Source organism: Erpetoichthys calabaricus, chromosome 14 (assembly GCF_900747795.2).
Source record: "Erpetoichthys calabaricus chromosome 14, fErpCal1.3, whole genome shotgun sequence".
In the NCBI taxonomy this organism is placed as follows: Eukaryota; Metazoa; Chordata; class Cladistia; order Polypteriformes; family Polypteridae; genus Erpetoichthys; species Erpetoichthys calabaricus.
The window spans coordinates 94,566,526-94,583,690 of record NC_041407.2 but is presented as its reverse complement, the minus strand read 5'-3'; the positions used below and the strand labels follow the sequence as shown (position 1 = coordinate 94,583,690).

At 48.8% G+C, this 17,165-nt stretch overlaps 1 protein-coding gene across 1 annotated transcript; it reads right to left on the bottom strand.

Annotated features, from left to right (window-relative positions):
- Nucleotides 1-3,089: 3,089 nt before the first annotated feature.
- LOC114665263 (keratin, type I cytoskeletal 50 kDa-like) lies at nt 3,090-9,020 on the bottom strand. Its single transcript, XM_028819728.2, has 7 exons — nt 8,532-9,020; nt 6,769-6,851; nt 6,194-6,350; nt 4,124-4,282; nt 3,853-3,978; nt 3,511-3,731; nt 3,090-3,316 (listed from the first exon to the last, which is right to left on the bottom strand). The coding sequence occupies exons 1-7, from the start codon at nt 8,976-8,978 to the stop codon at nt 3,166-3,168; spliced, it is 1,344 nt and encodes a 447-aa protein (XP_028675561.1). The 5' UTR covers nt 8,979-9,020; the 3' UTR covers nt 3,090-3,165.
- Nucleotides 9,021-17,165: the final 8,145 nt, after the last annotated feature.

Sequence of the window (17,165 nt, the reverse complement as noted above, 5' to 3'; positions counted from 1 at the left end):
TTTCATGATCTATCTATCTATCTATCTATCTATCTATCTATCTATCTATATAGCACTTTTCATGATCTATCTATCTATCTATCTATCTATCTATCTATCTATCTATCTATCTATCTATATAGCACTTTTCATGATCTATCTATCTATCTATCTATCTATCTATCTATCTATCTATCTATCTATCTATCTATATAGCACTTTTCATGATCTATCTATCTATCTATCTATCTATCTATCTATCTATCTATCTATCTATCTATCTATCTATCTATATAGCACTTTTCATGATCTATCTATCTATCTATCTATCTATCTATCTATCTATCTATCTATCTATCTATCTATCTATCTATCTATCTATTATATAACACTTTTCATGATCTATCTATCTATCTATCTATCTATCTATCTATCTATCTATCTATATAGCACTTTTCATGATCTATCTATCTATCTATCTATCTATCTATCTATCTATCTATCTATCTATCTATCTATTATATAGCACCTTTCCTGATCTATCTATCTATCTATCTATCTATCTATCTATCTATCTATCTATCTATCTATCTATCTATCTATCTATCTAGCACTTTTCATGATCTATCTATCTATCTATCTATTATATAGCACCTTTCCTGATCTATCTATCTATCTATCTATCTATCTATCTATCTATCTATCTATCTATCTATATAGCACTTTTCATGATCTATCTATCTATCTATCTATCTATCTATCTATCTATCTATCTATTATATAGCACCTTTCCTGATCTATCTATCTATCTATCTATCTATCTATCTATCTATCTATCTATCTATCTATCTATCTATCTATCTATCTATCTATCTATCTATCTATCTATCTATTATATAGCACCTTTCCTGATCTATCTAGCTCATTGTTCAGTTTCACCAGGCAGCTCCTCGCCCTTCGTCTCCCTTGTAGGTCCCTCCCTTCCCCCGCTCCATCGGCCCCTTCCAGAAGCTTCTCCACAGCACGCTGTTGCACTGCCAAGAACACGGCACACCTTAAGCCTGCGCCACTCCCACTGAGGCTCTCATCGATGAGTCGGCCATCGCCCCGGGCCAGCAGCAGCTCCTCTTATTTTTCATTTTTTTGCTGCTGTGTTATCAGCAATGATATCAGGAGTTATCAGGAGTGGCTGAGCTTTTCGAGAAGTGGGGTGTCTGATGTGGAAACCCGCAGTACTGCTGGGCACAGCTGATCAGACTTGCACTCCACTTTCAGAGGTGGTGGGCTGTCCTACAGACTGCAAAAGAAGACACCAGACCTCCAAAATAATCTCCATGGTCCGTCTGTGCCCGCGACCCTTAGCTTGTGGTCATTTTTCTTTTCTCTGGTTGCCCACCTTGTGATGAGGCTCAGGGCTTCCATGCAGTTCACGTTGTTTAGTGACCGCTGTGCACGGAGGGCAGGGTTTACCATGAAAGGTGCTATATAAAGCAATGACCCTTTAAGGATCTGCTACTGGAGCGCTAACACCCTTGAGGGGTCTCCACTTTTACACACAGAGGCTGCTCCTGTCCGGGTTCAAATGAAGTTCCTTCAGCCCTCAAGCGCCTCTCATAACTCAGCCTGGCTGAGGAAGTGCTGTGACAAATTGCTCTCAATTTTGTAATCCGCCGCTCCGGGGTGAAGACGTCCTCAGCACACGGTTTATAAATTCTTTCTCTGCACTATTTTTATTATTTAAGTGGCGGCTCCAGGGAAAGAGTTCTGAGAGTGAAACTCCAAGCCAGAGGGTGCGAAGGCAGAGAAAGTGCCAGGCTGCCACGTATTCGGGCACACAAAGTGGGCATTGAGTCATAAGCAGGCCACTTGGCTACCCAGTCCACAGCCGTAAGCTCTGCTCAAGGTGATGGCCGCCCGCTTGACGTGCGCATCTCTCAGCCTCTCCACTGCCCATGGAGGGTCTTCTGCAGGGACCCCTTTAGATCCTCAGAAAGGGTGGGCAGAGGAGTGACAGGGCAAGACGGCCAGCGCGTGGACAGGGTCACTCAGGCCCAGACAGCACTTTGGGGTTTGGAGGTTTGGCCGCCGCCTTTCTTTAATGGGATGGACCACCACAACCCGAGGGTCCCAAATCCTCAACAGCGCGTCGTCGCACTAAGGAGTGAAGGCGGGTGTGTGCCACGGCCGAGGAGCTCACTTGGCGCTTCTGCTTTGTTTTAATTCACCTGCTTGTCAGACTTTGCTTGGAAATTGTTGGCTGGCATTTAGCACAACTGTGCACAAACACACACACACAAACACACACACACACACATTCATACCCACACACACATCCACACACTCACACACACTCAGGGACATGCAGACAGTCAAATGGACATACACACTCACTGGAGCGCACTCCTGTACACACACGGGCACATACAGACACACACAGGCCTGTGTAGACACTGACAGGGACCTACAAACGTACTCATACACATGAGGACACACACACACAGGCATATAGAGACCCTCACAGGGACCTGCATGTATGAGGACACACACACACAGGCAGACATGCTCTTATATGCACGAGGACACTCAGACACACACAGCCCATGTAGACACTGACAGGGACCTACAAACGTACTCTTATACACATGAGGACACACACACACACTCGCAGGCACATCTAGATACTGAGAGAAACTCACACACACACACACGCTCACACACACAATCATTCTAAAGGACACATACAGGCCCACTCAAGGATGTCCATCCATCCATCTGTCCATCCATTTTCGAAACCCCAATCCCAGCAGCCTCGAGGCACCAGGCAGGGCAGGACATCCTGACCTCCTCAAATCCACACGTGGACACACACACACTTTTAGGGAGACACCGACACACACACTCATTTCATGACTTTGTCAGCTCATAAGGCTGATGCCCAAAGCACCACACAGCCGCCTGCCGCCACCCCATTGTCCCCGATGAAGATGCCGGTTGGCCTGAGAAGTGGCAGCAGGCTGGGGGTCTCCGCGGCCCTCTTGCTTCTGCGCCACTTTGCTCACATCATTAAGAGACGTAAAGAAATAAAGACAGCGGACAGCAGCGAGGGCTCATTCTGCAGCACACTTTATTTTGCTTTTTTCATTTCAGTGTCTACTGGCAGCATGGCTGACTCCTGCCGATGGCCATCTAGGATTTCACCAGATTGCTGGAGGAGGTGGAGGATGAGGAGGAGCTCACCACCTTCCCGTCGACAAGCTCCTCCACAATGGTTACCACCTTGGTGGTGGTCGTCTTGCTCGATGAGTGGGACGTGTCCTTCGTTGTTTCGACAATGTGACTGCAAAGACAAGATGTGGATCTCATGAGTTTGATGGCCACCCAGCATCACAAAGAACAACAAGAGCAGGAGACCCCTCACCGTCCTTGGCTCCAAATGATGAAACATGAAAACAGAAGACCATTGGAAGCCGAGGTGAACCAGCACAGGGCTAAAGAACTCAAAGTAAAGTAAGATGAGGGGAGCCCCCCTACCTTCGATCCTCCCCATCCAGCAGCCGGCGGTACTCGGCGATCTCCATCTCCAGGCGAGTCTTGATGTCCAGCAGCCTCTGGTAGTCCAGGCTGCTCTGCTCCATGGCTGCCCTCAGCTGAGCGAGCTGCTCCTCCAGGCTGGTGACGATGGCCTGCAATTGGAGCAGCTGAGCGGCATAGCGGGACTCCGTCTCGGCCAGGGTGCCTTCCAGCGAGACTTTCTACTCAGGGGGATAAGAAAACACATCAGTGAGAGAGCGGAGCAGGATGGCACTCCATCCACCAATATGGCGCCTTGCAAGTGGGCACAGCCTAATCTTTCTGTGGAAGGCTCTCTCTTACCAAGCTCAGTGCCGACTGCAGCTCAATCTCCAGGTTCTGGACGGTGCGACGGAGTTCGGTGATTTCTGATTTGGATGTGTGAAGGGTTTCGGTGTTGGTGGACATCTCCCTGTTCAGGGCATCAAACTGGGCAAGAGAGAGAGAGAGACGGGGGGAGAGTGAGAAGGCCGCTGATGTTGGACAGGTCATTCATTCTAAGCCAGTCTGTGCCCCCCCTGGACTGACCCAACCCAACCCATAACCCCCAATCCTCCTCCTGGGCACAACTCACCTTGCTCTGGTGCCAGGCCTCCACTTCCTTCTGGTTCCTGGCGATCAAGTTCTCGTACTGCTGGCGCACTTCCGCAAGGATTGCACTGAGGTCCACTTGGGCGGGAGCATCAACCTCGACGTTCACATCTCCGGACTGCTTGTGGATGGCCTTGAGTTCCTAAGGAGACACAAACACACATGGACCACCTGAGCAGAGAGCCTGGGAAGCATTGCAGATGTCCTGATGGGAACCAATGAGCCGCAAGGTGGGTTTAAATGATGAGGTCCAGCGGAGGCAAAGGCCAGGCTGTGGTATACTGGGGTGACATACAGTGGAGGCAGCAGTAACAGTTGGTGGTGCGCTGGCATAGCGTGAGCTCGCTGCAGTACGGTGGTACTCTATTATAGTATGCTGTGGAGGGAGTGGGCACCCCGTGATATACCGGGGTGGCATACAGTGGAGACAGTGAACAGGCCTGGTATTCTAGTGTGGCACACAGCGGAGGCAGCAGTAAGCAGGTTATGGTATACTGGTGTCACATACAGTGGGGCAGTGAGCAGGTTATGGTATACTGGTGTCACATACTGGTGTGGTATATACCACAGATTCAGTGAGCAGGCTGCTATGTACTGGTGTGGTAGACAGTGGGCAGTCTGTGGTATACTGGTGTTAGTATGCAGTGAGGCAGAGAGCAGGCTGTGGTATACAGAGGGGGCAGTGTGTAGTCTGATATATTAATAATAATCATAATAATGCATTGTATTTATATAGCGCCTTTCCCGTGGTCAAGGCACCTGATGTGGTGTAGTCAGTGGTATACTGGTGTGGTATAAAGTGGAGATAGCGAGCAGTCTTTAGTATACTGGTGTGATTAATGTGCAGTCAAAGACCAATAGAGCTGTTTACTGGTGTGGAGATCTGTGCATCTGAACTCGGGGTCACAGCCCACTATAGTGATGGAACTTGGGGGTACATTGGAATGAAATGAAAGTGTTCCCGAGTCCCAGTTATAGCCAGACAGGGTTGTGTATACTGGTGTGGGATCTCATGAAGCCAAATCCCATTCACAGGCAACTATAGTGGTAGGACTCCAGTGTACACTGGTGAGGAGTAATGGGAAATAGAGTCCCAGTTACAGAAAGGCAGACTGGTGTGCAGTCACACGTAACTCAGTTCCAGTCACTGGCCAATAAAGACAGCTGATGGTCTGTAGTGTACTGGGGTGGGGCGGCAAGTAAATGAGTCCCAGTGTCAGCCACTTAGGGGTGGGTCATGCAAATGAGGACCAATCACAGGCCAGCAGGTAATGGAATACTAATGAGTGTCAGGGCTGGTGTGGAATTGTAAGATGCTGGTGACCTGCATGGTGGCGCAGTGGGTAGTGCTGCTGCCTCGCAGTAAGGAGACCTGAGGTTCGCTTCCCGGGTCCTCCCTGCGTGGAGTTTGCATGTTCTCCCCGTGTCTGCGTGGGTTTCCTTCCACGGTCCAAAGACATGCAGGTTAGGTGGATTGGCAATCCTAAATTGTCCCTAGTGTGTGTGCTTGATGTGCGTGTGTGTGTCCTGTGGTGGGTTGGCACCCTGTCCGGGGATTGGTTCCTGCCTTGCGCCCTCTGTTGGCTGGAATTGGCTCCAGCAGACCCCCGTGACCCTGTATTCAGTTTCAGCGGGTCGGAACATGGATGGATTGATGGTGACCTGCAGGAGCCCCGTGGACAGTGGAATATCCATGTGGGGGTCCCGAGTCCGGGTTGTTGTCCAGCCTTAGGGTGCTGGAAGTCTATGGTGGACTCATATGAAGTCGATTACCAAGATGGACTAATAGGGCATAGTATTCTGTCAAAAGCTAAGTTTTGCCTGCCTGTCATATAGCGCCTTTCACATCTCCCCAGCAGCGCCACTGGTCTGTGCTGTGCTTGTATGAAGCGCCATGTTAACGACTCCCAGTCACATCCCATTAGGCCCTGGTGTGGTGGCACAGGGACTCTGCAGTAGCTAAGAAGGGGGTGCTGGCATAGTTCAGTATGGTGGTCTGTGCTATTGAGACCCTGTAAGTAACCAGTAGGGGCTGACGAGTGCTCGCACCCACCTCTTCGTGGTTCTTCTTGAGGTAGATGAGCTCCTCCTTCAGGCCTTCAATCTGCATCTCCAGGTCAGCCCTGGCCACGGTCATCTCATCCAGTAGCTTACGCAGGCGGGCGATGTCAGCCTCCACAGACTGTCTCAGGGCCAGCTCGGTCTCATACCTGTGGATAGGTTAGAGGAGTGAGTGAGTGTGAGTGTGAGTGTGTGTGTGTGTGTGTGGCTGTGCTCTGTGGGGGCCTGTTCAAACACACAATGCCTCACCCTGCCCAGGCGCATCGGGCGCCTCACACAAAGTTGTTTATCTTTGAATTTCAGCTGGGAAAAGCTTGACAGGATCCCCATCAAAGCGGGACGCCCCACCCTGCTCCGGATTACAGGCCTTCCTGACATTCCAAAGTGATTGAGCCAAGGAAGGTGATCTGTACGCGCAGAGCAGCCTGGCACCGCGCCTGGCACGCCATCAGTTTATCTCCTGGCCCCTCTTCAGCCTTCTTGTCTCTTTCATATCCCAAACACTGATCTTCTAACCTCCCGCCACCCCGGACCCCCAACTGGATTTGCGTCAACCCAAATACGTACTTGACCCTGAAGTCATCTGCAGCCAGCTTGGCGTTGTCAATGCTCAGGTAGATGCTGGCGTTCTCACGGGTGGCATCCTGAATCTGTAAAAGGAAGGGAGGATGCCATGTTAGACAGGCCGGCGGTGTTCAGGTGCCCTCTTTGTGTTCTGTTCTAGGAGGGCATCTCACAGCCTCATGGGAGTGGGCAAAAAAAAAAAAAAAACACACATGGGCACACCTTCAATTGAACCCATGCCAGACTCTGACTCTGCCTGCACCATGTGTTGGAAAACAAGGATAACCTGAGAATCCAAGAAACACATAAGAGGGGCGTCACATGGGGCACAGGGCACCAATTGGGCACCTTTCAGCCCCTCTCACTCACCCACCCTGCATCAACTTAAAGAGCATAAGAAATGCAGCCAGCGAGACCACCGAGCCCCTCAAGATCATTTGTTTAGCTAACGTTTAGCCAACGTCACATCCAGACCCTTCGTAAAGCTTGTCAGGGTTTCTCTGTGGCTCGCAGTTTGTTCCCGATTGTCACAACTCCTTGAGTAAAGGACAGGGGAGAGCTGTGACATTATGTGAAGGGGAGGGCACCATGGGGGGCAGCCGACCGAGAAATCTGAAGGTGAATGGGGAGGAGAAGTGGTCAGTAGAAAGAATTCAGTGCACAGAATGACCACAGGGAGGGAGAAGAAGGAGGAGGAATTTGGGGGCTGGATTACGATGAGTTAGGGGGTTGAAGTTCAGCTTGAGGGGTCCCTCCGAAATAAATAATGCAACAAAGTACATTTCGGAATGCGTAACGGTGCCATTTGAGTTAGCGGAGGCTTTATTTACGCAGACCGAGAGTTAAAGTGGACGCGGTGACCAGCTGGACGCCTCTTCCTGGTATGCCCTTTTCAGAGGTGAGCTTGAGAAACAAGAAGACAGCGTGGAAAAGAGGACATCAGCAGTAGGACGGTGAGAAGGGGGGTCCTGAGATCAGTGTGAGGAGCAAAAGGACACCATGAAGGGAAAAAAGGGGGTCCATGTGAGCAGCAGGAGTTCCATATGAAGAAGCAGAAGAGATGACGAGGGGCTGAATGGGGGGATGGACCTGAAATGGACATCAGTGTATAAGACGAGAGAAAGAAGAAGAGGTCAACGTGAAGAGCCCATGAGAGGACGGTGAGAAGGGGGTCCATATGAGGAGCAGAAAGGAAATCATGAGGGTCAAGTGATCAGTGCAAGTGACGTGAATTCAGTGTGAAGAGGAGCAGGTGGGAGAGCTGAATGAGTGACTGGACCTGAAGTGGGGGTCAGTAATGAAGGACTGGTGTGAGGACCCCAAGAACGGCAGGAGAGACGGGGGGGGTTTCTATGAGTGACAGGACACAATAAGGGATGAGGGGTCAGCACAAAGGCCAGCGAGCTTCATTTAGCAGAGGGATGCCAGCGGCAGGCAAGGACAGGAGGCCAGTGTGAGGGGAGCTCGGGAGGCGATGAGGAGGTCAGCATGAGAAGTCGGCCTGATGCCAGTGAACACGGCGGGTTTACGTTGCACACAAAGTGGCCTTTGTTCACGGTGGAGCCACACCTGAGAGTGGAGGCCCCGCCATAGAAATAAACTTTGTCTAACCCTGTGAGCCCACAGGCTGCCTGTTCCAGATCAGCTCCAGGTTGGCATGTTCTACCAGGCTGCTCACAGGGTGGCACCCATGATATCATCTTTATCAATAAAAAAAAAAAAAAAAAGAGCAGCTAGTCCCCCTCTAGCCACATCACGCCACTTACCTGGGCATGGAGGTCAGCGATGGCCGCCTCATAGGCACTCATGTCCCGTTGGACAGGCCCACGCTTCTCCAGGAACTCGTGGATCTGCAACTCAAGGGCAGCATTGGCCTTCTCCAGGGAACGGACCCTCTCCAGGTAGGCAGCCAGACGGTCATTCAGGTTCTGCATGGCCATCTTGCCGTTACCCAATGTGTTTGTGTCCAGGGCGTCGTTCAGGGAGAAGTTGCCACCAGTGACCGAGCCAGAGCCGTAGACGAAGCTGGACGCCAGGTTAGTCCCAGCAGCACTGAAGGTTGAGGGGGCCACAGACATGGTGACACCCCTGCTCGCTCCATACAAGCTGGAAGCCCGGGCCACAGTGGGCACAGGGGCCTGGCGCAGGCTGATGGAGCTTCCTCGTTGGCTAAAGCCGGGTGCATAGCTGCTGCTGGAGAAGTTCTTAATCATGGTGGCGGTAGAGCTGAAGTCAGACCCTGGAGAATGTCTCTGCTACCTCGCCGGCTGCTCTTTATATGTGCTGGAGAAACAGGAGGGGATCAGGTGTCAAGATCCCCAAACATGGGGGCTTGAGATTGAGCAATTCCAAACAAGCACGGATTCCAAACTGGAATTTCCAGCTTTTAATCAACAGATCAAAAGGCCAAAGGCCGCAGGCAATGCTGGACCCTCCCCACACATCCACCTATGAGGCATCTGAAAAATGCCGGCCTGCACTGATCTCTCACCTTGATAACCAGCTCTGAGCGGAGCGGCCCATGTGGGCACCAGCAGGCCTGGGCACAGTCAGAATGTGGTCTGCTCATACTGAGCTGTACTGGACGGCCCACCTGACGGGCCGAGCTGAGCTCAACGCAAAGTCCTGCCTGTGTTCACTGAGTTAACATAAGACAAAGCAGGGTGTGTAGGGGCAGTGCCCAGCCCTGGACGGGGCATCACAGCGCCCACACTGGCCTAGCTAAATCACAGTCACCAGTTAGCATAACCTGAGGGTCTTAGGGGAGGAAATCTGGGGGAGAGGGGGGGGAGCAGAGGAGAATCCACACAGGCAGAACATGCAAAGTCCACAAAGTCAGCAACCATAACAGGCGGCGTCCCTTTGGACCTTAATGTGCCCTTCACAGTGACTTCAGCGAGTGGGCTGCACAGCACTTTCCAGTTCAGTCGGAGCACAGCTGGCTTCTTTATCCTGGGCTCTGCTGTGTGTCCGACTGTACAAGTGGGTCTGTCTTACCCCCCCCCACCCCCCCGCCTATTTAAGGTGGCATAAACTGGGAGACCTGCCTGCTTCTACTGGGACACCCTACAGAGGACCTCAGAGCTTGTAGTCCTGCCTCTTCATACTGGGAACAAAGCTATACTGGTCAGGGTCAGTTCACAGCTGTGTGTGTGTATGTCTGCATGTGTGTGTGTGTGAGAGTGTGTGTGTGTGTGTGTGTATGTCTGCATGTGTGTGTGTGTGAGAGTGTGTGTGTGTGTGTGTGTATGTCTGCATGTGTGTGTGTGTGTATGTCTGCATGTGTGTGTGTATGCATGTGTGTGTGTGTGTGTCTGCATGTGTGTGTGTGTAAGCGTGTGTGTGTGTGTGTATGTCTGCAGGTGTGTGTGTATGCATGTGTGTGTGTCTGCATGTGTGTGTGTGTGTGTGTATGTCTGCAGGTGTGTGTGTGTGTGTGTCTGCATGTGTGTGTGTGTGTGTGTATGTCTGCAGGTGTGTGTGTGTGTGTGTCTGCATGTGTGTATGTGTGTGTGTGTGTGTGTGTGCGCCCCTGTGTAAATCTGAGCTCAGGTCACAGCCCTGCCTTCCTCTTTGTAATGGCTGACCAGAGCCCAACATGCAGCCGTGTGTCCATTCATTAGGCCGTACAGCGCTGACCAGCACATTCTGACCTCGACCTGCCGCCCTGCCTCTTTCTAGTGCCTCATAACTCTGACAACTCCCAGTCTTGTCTCCAGTACTCCATTCACGCTGCCCCCTCCATTTATACCAGACTGCACTCTGCTGTCCTGTGGACATTAAAGGTTATCTCTCAGCACCTCCTCTTCATGCCAGCCGTGTCCTGGCACTGACGTCAGCCACAGCCCTGCCTCTTCCTAATGACTGACCAGTGCCCAACATGCGGCCGTGTCTCCTTTTACCAGGCTATGCAGCGCTGACCAGCACCATGCAACCTCAGCTTGTTGCGTTGCCTCTTTATAGCACCTTATAACGTTCACATCTCCATTAACGGATTCACACTGGCCTCCCTCATTATACTGGACTGCATGTGCTTGCTTGTGGAACTTAAGCTCTTAAGAACATACGAAAATTTAACAAAGGACAGGAGACCTTTCAGTCCATCAGGCCCTTTTGTTTAGCTAGCGGCTCAGCTGTCATCTCTTTGTCCCGGCGGCTCAGGCCACAGCCCTCCCTCTTTATAATGGCTGAACGAGCTACACATGCCAACGTTTATTAGGCTAAGCAGTTCTTACCAGCACAATCCGACCTCGACTTACCACCCTGCCTCTTTAAATCTCTCTGTGACGCAGACTTGAGTGTGCCCTTGAGTTTAAAGCCCAGGCCTGCCTCCATTACTACATTCCCAGTCGCCCACCCTGTTTATACTGGACTGCACTCTGCTGTCCTGTGGACATTAAAGCTTATCTCTCAGTGCCTCCTCTTCATGCCAGTCATATCCTGGCGCTGACATCAACGTGAGCTCAGGCTGCAGCCCTGCCTCTTTGTAATGGCTGACCAGAGCTCAGCTGTGTCTCCTTTCACCAGGGTATGTGGTGCTGACCAGCACAATCCGACCCCAACCTGCTGCCCTGTCTCTTTATAGCACCTTTAAGACAGACTGGAGTATGCCCAGTACCCTGGCTTGTCTCCATTACTGCACTCCCAGTCTCCCCCCTGATTATACTGGACTACACTCTGCTGTCCTGTGGACATTAAAGCTCATCTCTCAGCGCCTCCTCTTCATGCCAGTCATATCCTGGCGCTGACATCAACGTGAGCTCAGGCCGCAGCCCTGCCTCTTCATAACGGCTGACCAGAGCTCAGTGCTCAGTTCTGTCCAGTAAAATGAGACCTCGACTTGCTGCCCTTTAAGGCAGACTGGAGTATGCCCAGCACCCAGACCTAACTCCATTACTGCATTCCCAGTGGCCTCCCCCTCCCACTTTATATTGGACTGCATTGTGCTTCCCTCTTGTCATTTAAGCTCGTCTCTTTGCCCCCCGGCTGTGGTACGCAGTGTCCATCTGGGCTCAGGTCACAGTCCTGCCACTTTGTAATGGCTGACCAGAGCTTAGCTGTGTCTCCATTCCCTGGGCTATGAGGTGCTGACCAGCACAATCCCAGCTCACCTTTCTGCCCTGCCTCTCTCTACTCCCAGGCCCGTCTCCATTACTAGAATCCCAGTGGCCTCCATCTTTACACCAGACTGTATTTAAGCTCGTCTCTGTGGTACGCAGTGTCCATCTGGGCTCAGGTCACAGTCCTGCCTCTTTGTAATGGCTGATTGTGCTAAACATGTCAGGCTATGCCGTTCTTACCAGCACAATCCAGCCTCATCTTTATAGCGCCTTACAACACAGACAGAGACTCCCAGGCCCGTCTCCATTACTGGCCTCCTTCTGCATGTGCTTTTCAGTGGACATGTCTCCATCATGGTACACGGTGTCACCCCGAGCTCGGGGGTCCGCTCTGTCCTTTTAGTATTCACCTGTATCTGCCTTCTGTTGTACTTGAGGAGCTCAGCCCCCTGTCCTTCCTCCACTTGCCGGGCTGTGATGTTCCTCCTGTGCACCTCTGAGCTCGTCTCCATGTTCTGGCCTGTGCTCCTCAGCTCAGCCTTTTGACGTCTCTTAATATTAAGTTGTTACATGCAGCCCTTTGCACTTTATGGCTGCCCTCCCACTTGCTGTAATAATCTGTCCCTGAGCGTCATTAAGAGCTGATGGAAGGGGACATGAGCTGGATGAGATGGAAGGATAGGAGCAGCTTTATGATTTTACGGATCTGTTTTGGTTCCTCGGCATCACCTGACATTTTAGGGAGGCTCGGCAGCGCATTCCATGTTTCAGGAGCCTGAGGAAAGTCAACGCATCCCACTCCTGATCTTCTTCGTGGCGCCGTGTCACAATCTGGAGAGGCGACTGACCACAAGGCCCTGGATTAAGCAGCCAGGTCATCAAGCTCCAATAACCGTACAGGACATTTAGGGTAGGGACAGCGAAAGAAGGTCCTTTCTATCATCTCAGGCCACCAGGCTCTGTTGACCACTGTTACCCAGAATTCAAAGCTGCACCGCCAGACTCTCATTTTTAGGACACCGCCTGTTAAAGTGATAACTCCCATATGGTCATCTGCTTGGCTCCATTATGGAAGCCCCTGCACTAGCAATCTGAAGTTACAAACCATCAGTGACTTGGACTGTCCAGTTGCTTCTTCTCCTCTCTGATACGTTGTAGGATTATAGTTATTATTTAATTATTCATTCATGCGTTTGTTCCCAAAGTGATTTTAATTTTTTTAAATATCATTTTATTGATTTACCTCTGTCGTGTCTTTCTAGCCTTTGCAGGGTCCTGGTTCTGCACCGTCAGCCATTGTTTTTCATTTTGCTGCCAATACCTCTTGGGCTGTAAGGCACTTTACAGAGCCGATCTGAGGTGGTCTCGTGTTGTTGTGCTCCCAGGTACACGCCTGAGCTCCGCACACCGCCTGCTCGCAGGCCTGACTCTGCCCCGTCCGGTGCCCATCACAGCTGTCCTCATTGGGCCGTCTCCCTATGCGGGACCTCAATGTCCTTCTTGCTGTACGTCTCACCTACGATTGCCTTCCCATTAATACCCGAGGTGAGCTCGCTGCCCCGGCCTGCATGTCTGTGGTGGGCCATAATGTTCTGCAGAGCAGTGGTCCTCCACCTTTTTGGTGTTGGGACCCTTAGCTTTATCAGTTCTGACTCAGTTCTGACCCTTTATTAGCAGTAGCAGTGGCACACATTAGCAAATCACCATAAATACGCACTCGGCGTTTACACACAGCACTCGCCTCACTCGACCCTCGAATCGGTCAGAGTGTCCATTTGTCCTGTTAGTTGGTAACCTGGGCTTGTCTGATTGTCACAAGTCACGTGTTCAAGTCAGGGCAGAGAGGAAGATGTTTTAGTTTGACCAGTTTGGGATTTCGGTGCACCAGGCAGGACGAGCCGGGCCGCCATTGTGTGGCTTTTCTCAGATTTAGCAGATTGACGTGTAATGAGACGACACCTCGAGCGCCTGCCGGCTTCTTGAACAAACACACTTGAAAGTTTTTTGTGAAGCCTCGAGGTCTTCCTTTTATTTTGTCATTTACAAATGTCAAACGATGTACTTGTGCAAGTAGCGAGCTTTACCTCCAAATGTCTTTACTGTTTGGATGGCTTGGCGATTTTGTTACCACACAGCACACAAAATGGCCGTCGCCCGCCACAAAGTGAATGTAAGGAAATCCGGCTGGCGTGTTCTGTTTGTGTCGGGTTTATGGGATGAATCCTGTGAGGCTGATGTGGATTTGGACGAGTTGGGAGTTGGTGAGATTGTCCAGGTTTTGTTGTCTTTCTTTAATAAAGTGTGCGGTGTGTTAACAGATCGTCACCTGCTCGTTACTGCACTTACGTCAGTCGTCTCAATTCCTGAGTATGCAGGAGCAAAATGTCCACTTGGCTGGTGTTGTGAATTCATCTGATAAATGTGGTTTTGTTGGTCAGTATGTGCTGCTGTTGTGTTGTGTTGTGTTGTGCACGTTGGACTCTTAATTATCAGTCATCATGGTGCTGTCCGGTTTCCAGGGGGAGTGCCTTCATGCTGCACAGCGTATGGCGTCATCAGCGAGACACGTTATAAACGAGCGCACCGCTCATCTCGTCATCCGTCTTGGGATTAGCAAAGAAATGACCTTTGATTCATGTTGTGCTTCTCTAGTCTGATTCTCTGCTGTGTCCTTTTGACTTCGAATTTGCTTTTATGTTTTTCATTTTGTACTTGGCCTGTCCTCCTGGTGACGACTCTCATTTTGTTTTATTCATTTCCTGCTCTCAAAACCTGTTCTGTTTTCACCAGTTCAGTTGAGCGGAATGTAACAGCTGGGTGGAGAACTGAAATCTGTAATCAGTAGACCCTAAAACATTCAAGTCAGGGCTGAATTATTTACTTATTTGTTACGTAAACCAAGGACCCATCTAGGGCATCCGGAGAGCCACTGTGACTCACAGGTTTATAAAAACGACATTGGAGCGAACATCTGAGCCGTCTCCTCGCACTGAGCGAGATGGGCCCACCATTGAGATCTGCGCTCGGCGCGCTACAGAATGTCGTATTATATTACGTTACCTTATGTTACACTACGTTATCTTATACGTTACTTTACGTTATGTCATGTTATGTTACTTTATGTTACTTAATGTTATGTTGTGTTACGTTACTTTATGTTATGTTATGTCATTTTATGTTATGTTATTTTATGTTACTTAATGTTACTTTATGTTATGTTACGTTACATTACGTCATGTTATGTTATGTGAAGTTTTGTTATATTACATTACGTTACATTAGGTTATGTTTTGTTACGTTACTTTATCTTATGTTATGTTACTTTATGTTACGTTACGTTATGTTATGTTGCGTTACATTATTTTGTGTCATGTTACTTAATGTTATGTTATGTTAAGTTTTGTTATGTTACATTATATTACGTTAGGTTATGTTGTGTTACATTGTTTTATGTTATGTTATGTTACGTTACGTCACATCATGTCACGTTATGTCATGTTATGTTATGTCATGTCATGTTATGTTACATTACGTTAGGTTATGTTTTGTTACGTTACTTTATGTTATGTTATGTCATGTTATGTTATGTTACGTTACTTTATGTTACTTAATGTTACTTTATGTTATGTTATGTTACATTACGTCATGTTATGTTATGTTAAGTTTTGTTATGTTACATTACATTATGTTAGGTTATGTTGTGTTACGTCACGTTACATCATGTTATGTTATGTCATGTCATGTTATGATATGTTATGTTACTTTATGTTACTTTATGTTATGTTACGTTACATTACGTCATGTTATGTTATGGTAAGTTTTGTTATGTTACATTACGTTATGTTAGGTTATGTTGTGTTACGTTGTTTTATGTTATGTTACGTTACGTCACATCACGTTACGTCATGTTATGTTATGTCATGTCATGTCATGTTATGTTATGTTACATTACATTACATTAGGTTATGTTGTGTTACGTTACTTTATGTTATGTTACGTTATGTCATGTTATGTTATGTTACTTTGTGTCTCTGTATGCGGCGCTACCACTGATGTCTGACTAATGTCTCCCAGTAACATCGGGTGACCTCTAATCGCAAGTGTCAGGAATGAGAAGCACAAGACAACATGCAGCTCCTGCTTGACTTGATCATCCCGGACTCACCTGACAGAGCCATCCGGCTGTTTATCCAGTCAGGCCTCTCCGACATCAGCGCTGTTTCTTTTCAGTTTTGACAGGCTGGATTGCCAGCAAATTCTACAGCTGTGGACAGCCCCTGGCGACAAGAAAACATGGTTTCAGGTTGTTGTGGCTTTAGGCAGCATGAGGTATGTCAAAGAAATAAGAAACTTGACATTTGTATCTAAATTGTTACCATTTTATTTCATTTTAATTTATGCTCCGACACACCCGCACCTCTCTGAGGCCTGGACAGACTGGTTTTTTGACATTTCACTCATAGCTTTGCAAACAAAATGAAAATTCCAGATTGTTACAAAGGTCCCTAGAAACTTAAAATAAAGGAATACCAGTAAGTGTACATGTTAGTCTTTTTTAAAGAACAATAAAGTGATGGAGTGGCACCTCATCCAGGGCTGGTAAGTGACTGGTGCCCGATGCTGCCCAGTGCAGCCAGGACAGACTCTGAATTGGATTAAGCGGGACTGACAATGTAATGTTATGTCATATTGTGTTACATTACGTTATATCATAATAGATTACGTTACTTTACACAAGGTTAAGTTATGTTACAGTATGTTACTTTATTATGTTAATTACAATATGTTACTTTACATTTAAATGTTACATTACAATATGTTGTTATGTTTCATTACGTTATGTTATGTCATTTTACATTGTATTATGTTACTTTACTTTTCATTTTTGTCACAAGAGTACAGTGGCATTCTCACTGGCATGTACTGAACAGCATGTGGCACCGTGCCACCGTAAAACGTGGGGCTTCCTCACCTGACAAATCTCAGAGCACATTTTAACTTTAGTTGCTCTGCTGGTAATATTTGTGGAATGTAGCTGAGAATGTTCTGTTCTGCCATCTCTTAAGCACAATGACACATCGCTGCCCCCCTTACACGACTTAGCTGACATATCTCGCCCCCCTCTTCCATTGCCCTTCTCTCTCGGGCAGAGCCTTGCAGCTTATAAACCTTTGGAGCTTCACAGGGTTTTCAAGCAGACACCTAACCCCCAAAACAATCCCCCCACCCACCATCAGTGTTTTATCAGACGCCTCAGAGGGGCTCAAAAGCTGGCACCACCCCCACCATCCCTCAGCTCAGCCCTTTCTCTCCTCCACCAGCTTGGCTGCACCAGCAACA